Here is a 17,969-nt window from a genome sequence, read left to right on the forward strand (position 1 = left end):
TATAATTATTGATCACAGTTATGACCAAAATTATTACAGTTTGACATCATGATGTTGATACATGATTGTTTTCCTCAGAGATTTTGAGGAACAAAATCATTCTCCTTTATTCATCTTATATCAGCAACTGTTTCCAGATGCTTTTTACTTTCTTAACTAAATGAAATGCACCAATAGCGCTAATAAACCCTGATTCTGTATGAAAGATCAAAGCTGACATCATGACAGAAAATGATTCATTGTGCAGCTCTACATATAAACTACATTACCGGTCCTTCTCTGGTCTCTTGAGGTCAGTGCGAGCTCTGCTGCCTTCCTGTCAGCTGTTTAGTCAGATGAAGCATCGCTGAGATAAACTGGAGCCACTGTGTTCACTCTGAACCTCTGCCATCTTCTTTCTCCAGCCAGTGACTAAGTTGCACTGACAACACTGAGTTGGCTTCTCTTCGTCTTTCACTCTTTCTCCCATTCCCTCTGTTTCCAACCTTATTCAATCATTTCTCTGCAGTCGGCTCTTTCTAGTTTCCCTTTGTCTCTTTCTGTCACTTTGGGTTTCTTCTCTATAATAATATTAATCCTCTAGTTCTCTGATTCTTCGGATTATTGCTCTGTTCTCTTACATGCTACACGTGTTTCTATAACTTCAAGAAAATGTGTTAAGGTGTTATCAATAAAATGATCATTTAAATAGAAAAGTGAATCAGTTTCTGTGTTGCAGCACAGCTTTGATTTTATATTGATAGAAGAAACTCGGGACAGAAATTAACTCGTTAATGTTTTTTAGGGATGCACCGATCCGACTTTTTCAGTCCCGATACCGAGAGCGATACTTGGGCTTTGGGTATCAGCCGATACCGAGTACCGATCTGATACCAGTGAGTAATCAATAAGCTGTATGCCTCACTGTGTGGAAGTGACTGGGATCATTCTTTTATGTGAAAGGCAACATCAGACTTGACTTAAACATTGCTTTCATAACTTTGTAAAACAAAATGTGACCAATAAATACATAGATATAAATTTATTTAATTGTTCTTTTTTATTAAATAATAAATCATACAGTAACTTGGTAAACAATCCTCAAAATTAATAGTAATTACAATTCAAGTGTAAACATTTTTAATGTAGCAACAAATTGGTCAAAACTTAAACAGGAATTAAAATTACAGTATATAATGTATATAGTATATAAACATAAAATTTAATTGAATAGATCAGCCTCATTGTCACCGATATCTGATCCAGTTTTTTGATTTATCGGCCTGATATCGATCCAGTACCGGTATCGGTGCGTCCCTAATGTTTCTGACCAGAATATTTGCTGACCAGGTAGAAAACATACAAGTTGTTGAATCCAACATGAAGTGAATCCACAGTGTGAAATCCTGCAGTTCATCCAACACAGTCTCATGTGCTGATGGGTTGTTTCACATCTAATGGACAATTAATATAAACACACAGGAACAAACAGCAGCTCCGCCTTCATAAATGTTCAAGAATTATGAAATAAATGCTGCTATGCAGTCTGAAAGATAAAGATTAATGTTAGAGATCAATATTAAGGTGACCACTGCTCGCAACCTTTAAAATTCAACATCCACAATTCAATTCAAGGTCAGGGCTTTGCAGTCAACATTTAATATGTATTATTGGAAATGAGAAAATTATTTATCAAGAAACAATTCCAAACATTTGCTCCAATTTGAGAATTTGTTGTTTTTATTTGGCATTTTTCAGTTTTCTGATATTTCAATCAACAGATTCATTGATAATAGAAACAGTCTTTAGTTGCAGCCCTAATCCACACAATCTTAAAGTCAATATTTTTAATTTTATTGCAATTTTGGGCTTCTCTAATTTGGTTTAAACATTGAAGAGTAATATAAATATTATCAAGCAATTTCTGCAGAATTTTCTACAGTCAAAGAAACACAAATAAGAAAGTAAATTGAGTTTGTTTGGATAACACAGAGATAATATATAAAATATGTCTGACAGTCAGCAGTCACACATGGTAAAGAAATAACAGATGAATTATTATTATCAACATTGGTCCATTCTGCAAAGTAAAACATGATGTTGATTTTTATAAAGCATTTAGAAATCTGAATGTAATCATATAAATGCATTTTCAGAAAGTTATTTACTGAATTACTTTCACAACCTGGATAATTAAAAGATGAAAAGTAATTCTAAAATGTCAAAAATAAAACAAGGTAAGGTGAGGCTTTCTGTGGTTATATGATTTAAAATTAAAGACTATTTGAAAAAAATATGCAAACTGAAGTTTGTTAATCCTTGAAAATAAAAAAAATCTGTAGATAAAAGTAAAAATAAAATGATCACATGAAATCTACTCGTCCCAGTTCTACGACACAAACACATCATGTTATTTGCTGAAAGAGATCAAATCTTATGTTTTCTCTCATCTGGATCTCTACATCTTCTTCATGTACTTTCAAATGACAGATTCTCTCCTATAAAGAACTATCTGACAAGAAAACACCTCCGTTATAAAAATCCTTATAAATCACTTCGACCTCACCACCCTCCCTGAACATCACAGAGAAATCTCAGTTTGACAGATTTTGATATCAGCAGTTTTAGCATCACCAGCTGATCCAATGTCAAAATATGGGAAGAGTTTCTCAGTGAAAGTGTCTCTGTGAGTGTAGATGTGAGTCATGTCTTCAGGGTCGTAGAAGGACACCTCCCCCCTGTCATAGTCCAGCTGGACTCTGATCCTCTGGAGACTTTTCTTCACTCCGACTGTCTTACCAACAACATCAATGTATTTTACACTTTGATGAGTTAAACACCAGATTCCATCTTCTGGTGAAGCTCCTGCCTCCCCCTTCCTCTCAGCTGACTCTTTAGCCAAACCTACATTCCAGTCAGGATGGTCTCCCACCTCCACCTCCCAGCTGTGTTTCCCTGAGCTGAAGCTCTCAGAGCCCAGAACAGTGGCATACTCAGTGAATCTCTCTGGATTGTCAGGAAGCTGCTGGTTTGTGTCTCCATTTCTCACACTGGTCAGATCATCAGACAGATAGAGATCGGGGTGTGCAGTGTTTGGGTCCAGAATGACAGGACTGAAGTGGACCTTGTCCTTCATCTTCTCCCAGACTCTGAAGGACAGGTTGCCCAGGTGTTTGGCCACATCTATCAGCGCTCCTGAGACCAGCTGTGGATCTGACAGTGAGCACTGGACTCTGGCTCTGGTCTGAGTGGCTTTATAACTGCTGAGGAAGGGCACGTTGTGTTTCTTCAGGTCTTCTTCAACAGTAGAGATACTGTCTGACAGAGAGGAGATGTGCTCCTGAATCATCTTCATCTCTCTGCTGATAGTCTTCCCCTTCTGCTCCTCTTCCTCCCTCAGAGCTGCCAGTCTGGACTCCTCTTCCTCTTTCAGGAACTGGTGGAGCTTGTTGAACTCTGCTCTGATCTGCCTCTCTGTGGACAACAGCTGCTTCTTGGAGTGTTTAACCATTTCATCGTATGTTTTCTCTACTTGTTTGTGTTTGTCCCTCTTGTCCTGTAGAGACTCTAGGTCAGATTTCAGCTGGTCCTTCAGGTCACTGACTGCTTGTTCTATAGGAACCAACTTGTGACTCTGGTGGAGAGAAATCTCACAGACAGGACACACAGCTTTCTGCTCGTCCTCACAGAACAGTTTAGGCTCTTCTTGATGTTTACTACACACCGCCTCCACCTTCTTCTTCTTTTTTTTTGGCTCAGATGATCCAGCTTTCTGTCTCTCAGCAAAGGAGTCAGCCAGTTCCTTCATTTCAAAGTTCACTCCTGGAAAAACCTTTGACGATTTGTTTTTACAAATGGGACAGTTTTTGTTTTCAGCTTGTTCCCAGAATTTCTTCAGGCAGCTTGAACAGAAGCTGTGGTTGCAGCTCAGAGACACAGGATCTTTGAAAGTCTCTGAACACACATGGCAGTTCAGATAACTTTCAACAAGAGCGGTTTTCTCAGCCATTTGTCTTGGTATCTAAATTGTCTTTCAAAAGCAAGACTCACCGAGTTACTGTCCCGTCTCTTGATTGCTTCAAATAATCCAAACGTGTGTTTTCCAGCAGAGATCTCACACCCTGTGATGGCGTCTCAGCTCTGATCAACAATGTCAAAAATCTTCTTTCATTTACACTTCCCTCTGTCACAGGGTGAATTATTAGGAGGAAATGCTGCCATGTCATTATGTCACCAGCAGATGATGTCAGGATGTTTTCAGAGGTACATTTTCTCTCTTCATTCACTACAGTACAAATTCATTGTCTGTAGGCAAATTATAGGTCTTAACATTTCTTTTTTTTTCTTGTCTACTAAATAAAGAATTTAACTTCTACAGCTCCTAAAAAAACCTGAACTAGAAAATAAGGAGAGTTTTTTTCTTTCGTCCTCCAGTGAGGACTGAACATTTGATAAGGCTGACTGACACTAAACCAGTTTAACATCATTTTTCATTTTTCAGCCAACAGGAACAAGAGAAAACATGTTCTGCTAACACGTCAGTGAGACTCTGTTTATCACATCCAGTATGATTAAATGTTTGGCATACAATTAAAATACAGGTACATGGTCAGTTTTTAATTCAACCCTCATTTGACCTTTCTCTCCTTTCATTAGGAAATGTTGTTCAAACTCTCACTAACACGTCTCTGTTTGGTCACTTGTTTCATTAAATGCACTGAAATGTCAAAGCTGCTCTGACAGTGATCTGTTTTATGAGTCTGTTCAGAGAGAAAGTCACTTCTGAATGACGACATTAGACCAACATGTTGCACAACAGTCAGTGTAAAGCTCGTCAGTCACACATTAAACTATTGAAAGTGCAGATCTGCTGCCGACTCTGAGACAAAAGCTGCACAGACTGTTAATGTACTGTACACAGTGGAGTAAAGTAACTAAGTACATTTACTAAAATATTATAGAACAAGTCAGAGGCAAATATTGTACTTTTTACCTCACTAAATTTACTTTATACCATGTATAAAATACAATCAATAAATAAATTATGATGTATTATTATAGGTAATGATGAAATTAGACTTTTTTGATCCCCGGGGAAATTCACAAGCTACCCAGCAGTATATAAAGCAATTAAAATGAGCTTCATGTTAACCAGCTGCAAAATTAAAGTGATGAACACATAATGCATCAATAATTATAATCCAATAACATACATCATGCTCAAAATGAACCATTTAGGGGAATGAATACTTCTACTTTTGGTCCTTTAGGTCTATTTTGATGTTAATACTTTTGTACTTTTATTTTTGTAAAGTTTTGACTGTTATTTGTAACAGTATCTCTACACTGTGATGTTGCTACTTTTACTCAAGTAAAAGATCTGAGTACTTCTTCCACCACTGACTGTACAACACCTTTCTACTGTAAGTACCACATGAATTATTGTCATTGAATCACTCACTACTCACCATTTGTCCACCGTCACTTTTCAGGCAGCAGATATTTGGTTGATGATCAGACAGAGCATGCTCTGTTTATCCACAGCAGGTATGTTATAGTATGTCGCTTTATAGAGTGTGGCAATATTTTAAACATGCTGATTAGGTATTTTCTATAGTGTAACGTTACTGTCTGTGTTTTTTAATGTAATTAAGTTACATAATTGCTATTAAAAAATGTTAAATACTAAAAAAAGGTAACAGTCTGATGTGACAAAGCTGTATAAATATATTTGTTTATATTTTCTGTATGAAATTTAAGAGAGGGACAGTTTCTGTTTGTTTCATTTATTTTATTTACATTAATATAAACCCACTATATGACCATTGTGTCAATGTATTGTGCAGAGTATACATTTAATAAAATGGAACCGTACTGTAATGTCAAAGCAACAGAGGATTTACTACTAGACATGTGCTGTTTGTCCAAAAGAGACGACCCTTTCTACTCTGTGTCCTTTGTCATAAATGCAGATGTGGAATAAACCAGCTGTTACCACAAGCCTGACAAGCTCCGGGTGATTCATTTGGAAAGGAGACATCTCACAGAGGTCACAGAGGTCAGCATCCACAGTGTTGAGCTGACTACTGACAGGTCAGTGGGTCTTTTCTTTGTGGACATGTGTATGTATGCGTGCATGAAACTGTAAGTTGGCTGGTTAAATGGTTGTATGGTTATGTCCCAAACATTGCAGTTATTGCTAAACATAAAGTGAATCCAGCTCACAGTTAGCACTATTTAAAGCTAGCACTGGAGACCTCAAGGCAGCACAAGGCATGGTACATTCCTCAGTCTGTGTGGTCGTGTTACTTTGCTACTATACTCTTAAATACTGGATCAATTTGTGTTATAACTATTCAGCGCTTTTGCATCAGATTGTGATTGTTGCATCAGTGTTTTACTATTCTTGCACATGTATCCTGCACCATGTATATTTATTCATCACTCCAGTGGTGCATTTACTCAATTACTGTACTTAAGAACAAACTTGTTCTTGTTGTACTTTTTCTTTACTTGAGTATTTCCATTTCATGCAACTTTATACTTCTAGTCCACTACATCTCAGAGAGAAATATTGCACTATTTCCTCCACTACATTTGTCTGACAGCTTTAGTTACTTTTCAGATTACAGTTTTTCTTCCTGAAAACCATGTACTGTATCTCCAGATGTGTTGATTTTGAATGTTTGTGATAAACTGAAGGATGAAGTGTTCCTTTATGGGTTGAGACATTTCTCCAACAGTACTTCTTAAGCTAAATAGACTATTTAAAAAGCCTCTTGGATCAGCTGGAAAATGCATCGTCACAACGCTGAAGACTGGGCTGTTTTTCTGACACCATGAAAAGTTGACTTTTTAGGACAGCGACGCTACAAACAAACATATGACGATCTTATAGAATATGATGCATTGCTGCAGATTAAACTACCCAACAGTATATAAAGGAGTTAAAATCAAAACAAACTTAAACATCCCCAGCAGTAAAATGCATCATATACATTAATGTAGCAGGAATATTAATCCAGAAACATCAAATATAATAGTAAAACACTGACGGGAACATCTTACTGCACAATGAGTACTTTTACTTGAAATGCATTTTGTTGATACATACTTTTACCTAAGTACGGTTCTGAATGCAGGACTTTAACTTGTAGTGGAGTATTTTCATAGTGTTGTATTAGTACTTTTACTTAAGTAAAGGATCTGAATACTTCTTCCACCACTGCTCCACTCTACTCATTCTACAGTATGTTGATGTGGAGAGAAAACCTTACAGCTTTAATATTCCTTATTACATATATTGATTATTATTTTTAGTGTATATTTACAGATAACATTACACATGTTCTGCTGAAAGTGGATTTAAATCCTGGAGAGTTTTGTTGGAAAAGACTGTGGATAGTCATTTGTTTCTTCATCATAGTCAGTCACCTGCACCTTCTAACAGAGGACAGGAATATCTAACTGCAGCACACCAGTGTTGGTGCACACAGTGTCCCTCACCACCTGTATGTACTTCTACATGTCACTAAACAGCTGAGTGGAGTTTTTCTTTTGGTTAACACCAACAGAAAATAAATAAATTAGAAAAGCACAGAAGGAAGAATGTAAAAGAAACATGGAAATAACGATTAAGTATTTTATTTATTAGCAATCTGTATCCTCAACATCTGAATTTAAATGAAGATGCTACAGTAACACAACATAACAGACAGCCTCTTCAGTGCTGAATAATTCTATTTGTGTATCTGATTTGTGAGATAATTACATGAACAATTACAAAACTGTGCAGGAAACAATAATATCCATGTAAAAAATGTGACAAAGTGGAAATAAAATGATCAAAATCTTCGCCAGCCTGTAAAAAAATAAAGCGTACTTTGTCTCCACCTTGTGGAACTAAACAGAATGAACATTATACCCATAAATCAACACTATCAACTGTATTATTTGGTATGTTGACTCTGAAAATATTTGTTCAAAATGATATAAAATGAATAGAATGTAATTCTGCATCATCACTGCTAAACTGATTTGTTTGCACATAAAACAAGTGAAGGAACTGAAGCGTTTATCTATGAAAGTAACCAGTTACTATGAAACACAATGAAGCAATTGTGAAATGTAAAAAATAAACAAGGTAAAATGAAGCTTTTTGTGATTATGTAATTCAAAATGATAGCTTTTTTTTAATGTAAAGTTAAGGTTGTAGGTCCTTGGAAAATAAAATAAAAAAATCTGTAGATAAACGTCAAAATATAATTATGACAGTAAATCTACTCGTCCCAGTTCTTGCAGCATATTTACATCACAAACACCATTTTGGCGAGAATGCTTCACACAACTTATTCTGCCTCCATTTATGCTTTAGTTTCTCATTCTGTGCTTTGGAAATATATTTTACAACCAAGGAATGTGTTCCATCATGTAATTTGCTTAAAGAGATCAAATCAGATTTTTTCTTTAATCTCTATATTTTCTTCATGTACTTTGAAATTACACGATTCTCTCCTATAAAGAACTAACTGACAAGAAAAAAACACCTCCGTTATAAAAATCCTAATAAATCACTTCGACCTCACCACCCTCCCTGAACATCACAGAGAAATCTCAGTTTAACAGATTTTGATATCAGCAGTTTTAGCATCACCAGCCTTTCCAATATTGAAATATGGGAAGAGTTTCTCAGTGAAAGTGTCTCTGTGAGTGTAGATGTGAGTCATGTCTTCAGAGTAGTAGAAGATCACCTCCCCCCTGTCATAGTCCAGCTGGACTTTGATCCTCTGGAGACTCTTCTTCATTCCGACTGTCTTACCGAGACCATCAGTGTATTTTCCACTGTGATGAACTAAACACCAGATTCCATCTTCTGGTGAAGCTCCTGCCTTCTCCTTCCTGTCAGCTGACTCTTTAGCCAAACCTACATTCCAGACAGAATGGTCTCCCACCTCCACCTCCCAGCTGTGTTTCCCTGAGCTGAAGCCCTCAGAGCCCAGAACAGTGGCAGAATAAGTGTTTCTCTCTGGATTGTCAGGAAGCTGCTGGTTTGTGTCTCCACGTCTCACACTGGTCAGATCATCAGACAGATAGAGATAGGGGTATGCAGTGTTTGGGTCCAGAATGACAGGACTAAAGTGGACCTTGGCCTTCATCTTCTTCCAGACTCTGAAGGACAGGTTGCCCAGGTGTTTGGCCACATCTATCAGCGCTCCTGAGACCAGCTGTGGATCTGACAGTGAGCACTGGACTCTGGCTCTGGTCTGAGTGGCTTTATAACTGCTGAGGAAGGGCACGTTGTGTTTCTGCAGGTCTTCTTCAACAGCAGAGATACTGTCTGACAGAGAGGAGATGTGCTCCTGAATCATCTTCATCTCTCTGCTGATAGTCTTCCCCTTCTGCTTCTCGTCCTCCCTCAGAGCTGCCAGTCTGGACTCCTCTTCCTCTTTCAGGAACTGCTGGAGCTTGTTGAACTCTGCTCTGATCTGCCTCTCTGTGGACAACAGCTGCTTCTTAGAGTGTTGAATCACTTCATGGTATGTTTTCTCTACTTGTTTGTGTTTGTCCCTCTTGTCCTGTAGAGACTCCAAGTCAGATTTCAGCTGGTCCTTCAGGTCACTGACTGCTTGTTCTATAGGAACCAACTTGTGACTCTGGTGGAGAGAAAACTCACAGACAGGACACACAGCTCTCTCTTCATCCTTACAGAACAGTTTAGTCTCTTCTTGATGTTTACTACACACCACCTCCACCTTCTTCTTCTTTTTTTTTGGCTCAGATGATCCAGCTTTCTGTCTCCCAGCAAACGCGTCAGACAGTTTCTTCAGTTCAACGTTCACTCCTGGAAAACCCTTTGAGGATTTTTCTTGAGCAAAGTTCACTGCTTGTTCATCCGTTGAGGACTTTGTTTTACATTTGGGACAGTTTTTGTTTCCAGCTTCTTCCCAGGATTTCTTCAGGCAGCTTGAACAGAAGTTGTGGCTGCAGCTCAGAGACACAGGATCTCTGAAAGTCTCTGAACACACATGGCAGTTCAGGAAACTTTCAAAAAGAGCGGTTTTCTCAGCCATTTGTCTTGGTATCTAAATTGTTTTTCAAAAGCAAGACTCACCGAGTTACTGTCCCGTCTCTTGATTGCTTCAAATAATCCAAACGTGTGTTTTCCAGCAGATATCTCACACCCTGTGATGGCGTCTCAGCTCTGATCAACAATGTCTAAAATCTTCTTTCATCGTCACTCACCTCCGTCACAGGGTGAATTATTAGGAGGAAATGCTGCCATGTCAATTAGTCATCAGCAGATGGTGTCAGGATGTTTTCAGAGGTACATTTTCTCTCTTCATTCACTACAGTACAAATTCATTGTCTGTAGGCAAATTGTAGGTCTTAACATTTTTTTTTTTTCTTGTCTACTTAATAAACAATTTAACTTCTACAGCTCCTAAAAAACCCTGAACTAGAAACAAGGAGAGTTTTTTTCTTGAGTCCTCCAGTGAGGACTGAACATTTGATGAGGCTGACTGACACTAAACCAGTTTAACAACATTTTTTATTTTGCAGCCAACAGGAACATGTAACAATAAACCTGTTCTACTGACACGTCAGTGATACTTTGTTTATTACATCCAGATTGTGATTGTTGCATCAGTGCTTTACTATTCTTGCACATTTATCCTGCACCATGTATATTTATTCATCACTCCAGTGGTGCATTTACTCAATTACTGTACTTAAGAACAAACTTGTTCTTGTTGTACTTGTTCGTTACTTGAGTACTTCCATTTCATGCAACTTTATACTTCTAGTCCACTACATCTCAGAGGGAAATATTGTACTATTTCCTCCACTACATTTGTCTGACAGCTTTAGTTACTTTTCAGATTACAATTTTTTCTTCCTGAAAACCATGTACTGTATCTCCAGATGTGTTGATTTTGAATGTTTGTGATAAACTGAAGGATGAAATGTTCCTTTATGGGTTGAGACATTTCTCCTACAGTACTTCTTAAAGTGGCAGTAGGCAGTATATGTTTGGCGTCATTGGGCAAAAATTCTATAATAACCTTTCAGCATATTGTAATTCAAGTGTTCTGAGAGATAACTAGACTACTGCACCTCCTCATGGCTCTGCTTTCAGGCTTTAAAAAATCTAGCTCGTGACGGAAGACTTTGACCAATCACAGGTCATTTCAGAGAGAGAGCGTTCCTATTGGCTGTGCTTCGGTCATGTGACCAGTACTTGGCGTTCCTTCAAGAGATTTCAACATGGCTACAAGATGATTCTAAAAACATTTGAGGTGAGAAATAGGCATTAACGTCACATAATATTGATTAATATTTGATCAGCGCTGCCTAGTTTGACCGTTTGGTCGGAGTTCGTGTGTGATTGACAGCCGGCTCTCATAGACATCAGATGGACAGCAAGCCTCAGATCAGCTCTGACTGCTTGTTTTCCTCCGGTCTGTGAAATCGTGCAGATGCCATTAGGAGCACCTGAGGACACAGAGGCTCATGATTTTTTTTCAGAGTAGCTGTTTCATGCACTACTGTCAGGATATAGTGACCGTTTCTTAAAAATAACTTTTTTTAATCATATTTGCGCCAATCTCTCCTATTTCAGCTTTAAACTAAATAGACTGAAGTATTTAAAAAGCCTCTTGGATCAGCTGGAAAATGCATCGTCACAACGCTGAAAACGGGGCTGTTTTTCTGACACCATGAAAAGTTGACTTTTTAGGACAGCGACGCTACAAACAAACATATGACGATCTTATAGAATATGATGCATTGCTGTAGATTAAACTACCCAACAGTATATAAAGGAGTTAAAATCAACACAACCTTAAACATCTACAGCAGTAAAATGCATCATACACATTAATGTAGCAGGAATATTAATCTAGAAACATCAGATATAATAGTAAAACACTGACGGGAACATTTTACTGCACAATGAGTACTTTTACTTGAAATACATTTTGCTGATACATACTTTTACCTTTAAGGTTCTGAATGCAGGACTTTAACTTGTAGTGGAGTATTTTCACAGTGTTGTATTAGTACTTTTACTTAAGTAAAGGCTCTGAATACTTCTTCCACCACTGCTCCACTCTACTCATTCTACAGTATGTTGATGTGGAGAGAAAACCTTACAGCTTTAATATCCCTTATTACATATATTGATTATTATTTTAGTGTATTTACAGATAACATTACACATGTTCTGCTGAAAGTGGATTTAAGTCCTGGAGAGTTTTGTTGGAAAAGACTGTGGATAGTCATTTGTTTCTTCATCATAGTCAGTCACCTGCACCTTCTAACAGAGGACAGGAATATCTAACTGCAGCACACCAGTGTTGGTGCACACAGTGTCCCTCACCACCTGTATGCACTTCTACATGTCACTAAACAGCTGAGTGGAGTTTTTCTTTTGGTTAACACCAACAGAAAATGAAAGAATTAGAAAAACACAGAAGGAAGAATGTAAAAGAAACATGGAAATAACGATAAAGTATTTTATTTATTAGCAATCTGTATCCACAACATCTGAATTTAAAAGAAGATGCTACAGTAACACAAACTAACAGGCAGCCTCTTTAGTGCTAAATAATTCTATTTGTGTATCTGATTTCTGAGATAATTACATGAACAATTACAAAACTGTGCAGGAAACAATAGTATCCATGTAAAAAATGTGACAGTGGAAATAAAATGATCAAAATGCTCGCCAGCCTGTAAAAAAAAAGTGTACTTTGTCTCCACCTTGTGAAACTAAACAGAATGAAAATTATACCCATAAATCCACACTATCAACTGTATTATTTGGTATGTTGACTCTGAAAATATTTGTTCAAAATGATATAAAATGAATAGAATGTAATTCTGCATCATCACTGCTAAACTGATTTGTTTGCACATAAAACAAGTGAAGGAACTGAAGCGTTTATCTATGAAAGTAACCAGTTACTATGAAACACAATGAAGCAATTGTGAAATGTAAAAAATAAACAAGGTAAAATTAGGCTTTTTGTGATTATGCAATTTAAAATTATTGCTTTTTTTAATGTAAACTTAATGTTGTAGGTCCTTGGAAAATAAAATAAAAAAATCTGTAGATAAACGTAAAAATATAATTATGACAGTAAATCTACTCGTCCCAGTTCTTGCAGCATATTTACATCACAAACACCATTTTGGCGAGAATGCTTCACACAACTTATTCTGCCTCCATTTATGCTTTAGTTTCTAATTCTGTGATTTGGAAATATATTTTACAACAACCAAGGAATGTGTTCCATCATGTAATTTGCTTAAAGAGATCAAATCTGATTTTTTTCTTTAACCTTAATCTCTATATTTTCTTCATGTACTTTGAAATTACAGATTCTCTACCATAAAGAACTAACTGACAAGAAAACACCTCCGTTATAAAAATCCTAATAAATCACTTCGACCTCATCACCCTCCCTGAACATCTCAGAGAATCTCAGTTTGACAGATTTTGATATCAACAGTTTTAGCATCAACAGCCTTTCCAATATTGAACCATGGGAAGAGTTTCTCAGTGAAAGTGTCTCTGTGAGTGTAGATGTGAGTCATGTCTTCAGAGTCGTAGAAGGACACCTCCCCCCTGTCATAGTCCAGCTGGACTCTGATTCTCTGGAGACTCTTTTTCACTCTGACTGTCTCACAAAGACCATCAGTGTATTTTCCACTGTGATGAGCTAAACACCAGATTCCATATTCTGGTGAATGAATTCGCTCTCCCTTCCTGTCAGCTGACTCTTTAGTCAAACCTACAGCCCAGTGAGGATGGTCTCCCACCTCCACCTCCCAGCTGTGTTTCCCTGAGCTGAAGCCCTCAGAGCCCAGAACAGTGTTATACTTAGTGTTTCTCTCTGGATTGTCAGGAAGCTGCTGCTTTGTGTCTCCACGTCTCACACTGATCAGATCATCAGACAGATAGAGAATGGGGCTTGCAGTGTTTGGGTCCAGAATGACAGGACTGAAGTGGACCTTGTCCTTCATCTTCTCCCAGACTCTGAAGGACAGGTTGCCCAGGTGTTTGGCCACATCTATCAGCGCTCCTGAGACCAGCTGTGGATCTGACAGTGAGCACTGGACTCTGGCTCTGGTCTGAGTGGCTTTATAACTGCTGAGGAAGGGCACGTTGTGTTTCTGCAGGTCTTCTTCAACAGCAGAGATACTGTCTGACAGAGAGGAGATGTGCTCCTGAATCATCTTCATCTCTCTGCTGATAGTCTTCCCCTTCTGCTCCTCTTCCTCCCTCAGAGCTGCCAGTCTGGACTCCTCTTCCTCTTTCAGGAACTGGTGGAGCTTGTTGAACTCTGCTCTGATCTGCCTCTCTGTGGACAACAGCTGCTTCTTGGAGTGTTTTACCATTCCATCATATTTTTTCTCCACTTGTTTGTGTTTGTTCCTCTTGTCCTGTAGAGACTTTAAGTCAGATTTCAGCTGGTCCTTCAGGTCATTGACTACTTGTTCTATAGGAACCACCTTGTGACTCTGGTGGAGAGAAAACTCACAGACAGGACACACAGCTCTCTCTTCATCCTTACAGAACATATATGGGACTTCTGGATGTTTATCACACACCACCTCCACCTTCTTCTCTTCTTTTTCTGGCTCAGATGATCCAGCTTTCTGTCTCTCAGCAAACGAGTCAGACAGTTCCTTCAGAGCAAAGTTCACTCCTGGAAATTCCTTTGATGATTTTCTTTTACAAATGGGACAGTTTTTGTTTTCAGCTTGTTCCCAGAATTTCTTCAGGCAGCTTGAACAGAAGCTGTGGCTGCAGCTCAGAGACACAGGATCTCTGAAAGTCTCTGAACACACATGGCAGTTCAGGAAACTTTCAACAAGAACAACCTTCTCAGCCATTTCCTCTGATTTGTGAATCGTCCGATTAACAGCAAGACTCACCAAATCTGTGTCCCTTAGAATTACAGGTTACAATCCTTCTGATCTGTGTTTACAGTGGAGATCCTTCACCCTGTAATGGCGTCTCAGCAATGTTGAAATCAGCTTTAAGTTTCAGTTTCCATTCTTTTAAGTAAATAACTGACATTTAATTTTCTAACCAGCAGATGGTGCTATTTGATTAATTAACGTATTTTACAGAAACTTTCAACATAATGTGCCTTAGCATTGTTACTTGTTAAAAAAATATTTATTTTTAAGTGAAAAACAAAACTTACATAATAAAATGCGTTGACATTGTAAACAAATGTTTGACTCCAGAAACACCTAGTTAAAACACAAATTTAATATTTTATGTTTAACATGTTTTAAGAAATAACCACCATGTCAAATCATGTGTTATAAAACCAAAGTGTTAAATCATTAAATCATATTTTTATTAAATAAAAATGTACTCATGCATGGTACACAGTGAAAATATGAATGAAAAACATGAAATTAAAAAAAACGAACATAACCATAAATAACTCTCTAAGAATCAGCTCCACCATCAGGCCAGGTTCACCAGTCTCTCACTGGTCTCCCACAGTTTCTTTGCCACACCAGCGTCTCTTGCGAAAGGACGCAGAGTAGCTGGTCGGCAGTCGACGAAGTAACCTCCGCTGTGTTTGGCAGCTTCATCTGACACAGCACAGCAGACGACAGTCTGAGCTCCAATCTCACACGGCACAAAAAACATCCACATGATCACCTGCATCAGCATCCGGAACAGGATGGAGTAGTGGCACGTCCAACCGCTTTGGACAAAACCTGGAGCGACACATGGAAGCAGAGATATTAGGAGAGATATATGTAATGTGAGGAATATACACACTGTATGTTCAAGGTGGGCGATATGATTCAACTCTACTAGCTTTGGATTAGTCATTTTATATCTTGATTTACGTATATCTGTCAAAGTTAACACAATAATAATGTATTAACACAAATTTGTTTTAACTCCACTAATTTCTTTAACGCAACTTGTGATTTTTAAGTTGTATGGTATCAGTTTTAAAACTAGAGTGAAGATACTGGTATCATATGAAACTATAAAAACACAAGGAATCCATTGGTATCAACCATTTCATACTAGCTTGAGGCGGAGGAGGGTCTTTTCATTGTGGACATGTGTATGTATGCGTGCATGAAACTGTAAGTTGGCTGGTTAAATGGTTGTATGGTTATGTCCCAAACATTGCAGTTATTGCTAAACATAAAGTGAATCCAGCTCACAGTTAGTACTATTTAAAGCTAGCACTGGAGACCTCAAGGCAGCACAAGGCATGGTACATTCCTCAGTCTGTGTGGTCGTGTTACTTTGCTATTATACTCTTAAATACTGGACCAATTTGTGTTGTAAATATTCAGAATTTGTTGGTCATATTTATTTGTCCAAGGTTGCCTTTTGCACCAGATTGTGGTTGTTGCATCAGTGTTTTACCATTTTCACATATTTATCCTGCACCATGTTCATTTATTCACTTCTCCAGTGGTGGAATGTAACTAAGTGAATTTCCTTGGAAATTGGAGGCCCCAGGCAGTTGTCTAAAAGTAAAGTCTGCTCCTGGCTGTTTTTTCTTCGTGAACCAGAGTGTTTATCACTGGTGTTTCTGACTGTTAGTAGTTGGGAAACTTGGGTGTGTGATGCAACTATGTCATGGCAGGTGTACTGCTCAGGACTCAAGGAAGCACAAAGTCGAGTGTGAAGTTGTTTGTATGAGCTGTTCTCGAGAAAGCTGCAAGCAGCAACGCCACAGGCCGAGCATTCAGCCCGTTCTGAACAGACATGTTTTCAACGGGCACTGCACTAGTTGATATAAAACAGAGAAAAGCATTAAATCCTCACATGTGATGAAGATGATCTCGCATGCTTTTTTCTATGGGGCTCTGTGTTGTTGGTGCAGAATGGCTGCCTTTTGTACGTAGCTCAGAGAACATGAGGAGCGCTTGTTGACCATCAGCACCAAGAGTGACTGTTGCTTCACTTCGCCTGCATGTCACTGTGAGGAACAGTATGGAGGATGAAACCTGCCAAAATAAAAAATGAATGAATAAATTACTTGATAAATAAAGAAATATTGATGTCTTAAATACATACAATATAATAATTAATTAATTAATTCAAAAAAGAATTCAAAAATATTATTGAAAATTAATTTAAAATAAATAAAGAAATGGAAAAGTTAATAAAAATGTAATTAAAGAGCATATAGGGGAATTAATACAATGATAAATAAATAAAGAAGCAAATATCATTTTATGTCACATTTTATCAATTAATCAATGCCTACATCTATTTATAACATTTTTGGTACATTTAATGGCATATTTCTGTATTTATCTAGTCATTTATTTTTTTTATTTTTTTTATCTTGGCAGGTTCGTACCTCCATAGTACAGCACTTTGAGTCCAACTGACAGATGAGAGGCAGTTCAGAGAGTGAATGAGCTCCAGCAGGGGGCGCAGTCACACAAAGTAAAGCACCAACACACTCAGATGGAGGCCACATTGATGCTTCTAATGTAGCTGCACAATAAGTTGACTTTAGTGTCTCTAAATCTATCAGACAATGCAGTCAGAGACAACAGCAGTTTATCACTGTAGGATAAGAAAAAGCTCCCATTATAATTATTGATCACAGTTATGACCAAAATGATTACAGTTCGACATCATGATGTTGATACATGATTGTTTTCCTCAGAGATTTTGAGGAACAAAATCATTCTCCTTTATTCATCTAATATCAGCAACTGTTTCCAGATGCTTTTTACTTTCTTAACTAAATGAAATGCACCAATAGCGCTAATAAACCCTGATTCTGTATGAAAGATCAAAGCTGACATCATGACAGAAAATGATTCATTGTGCAGCTCTACATATAAACTACATTACCGGTCCTTCTCTGGTCTCTTGAGGTCAGTGCGAGCTCTGCTGCCTTCCTGTCAGCTGTTTAGTCAGATGAAGCATCGCTGAGATAAACTGGAGCCACTGTGTTCACTCTGAACCT

At 37.8% G+C, this 17,969-nt stretch overlaps 2 protein-coding genes across 2 annotated transcripts in view; both read right to left on the reverse strand.

Annotated features, from left to right (window-relative positions):
• The window catches only part of LOC141769645 (zinc-binding protein A33-like), a 32,011-nt gene extending 27,984 nt beyond the window's left edge, over positions 1-4,027 (reverse strand). Inside the window, exon 1 of the mRNA XM_074638938.1 lies at positions 2,505-4,027. Coding sequence (XP_074495039.1) covers positions 2,561-3,988 — 1,428 coding nt within the window. The 5' untranslated portion in view covers positions 3,989-4,027 and the 3' untranslated portion in view covers positions 2,505-2,560. The remainder of the gene's footprint in view (positions 1-2,504) is intronic.
• An 8,455-nt stretch (positions 4,028-12,482) lies between these two features.
• On the reverse strand, positions 12,483-15,125 carry LOC141769651 (zinc-binding protein A33-like). The gene has a single exon (XM_074638944.1). The coding sequence runs from the start codon at positions 14,878-14,880 to the stop codon at positions 13,456-13,458; it is 1,425 nt and encodes a 474-aa protein (XP_074495045.1). The 5' UTR covers positions 14,881-15,125; the 3' UTR covers positions 12,483-13,455.
• Positions 15,126-17,969: the final 2,844 nt, after the last annotated feature.

Source organism: Sebastes fasciatus, chromosome 6 (genome assembly GCF_043250625.1).
Source record: "Sebastes fasciatus isolate fSebFas1 chromosome 6, fSebFas1.pri, whole genome shotgun sequence".
Lineage (NCBI taxonomy): Eukaryota > Metazoa > Chordata > Actinopteri > Perciformes > Sebastidae > Sebastes > Sebastes fasciatus.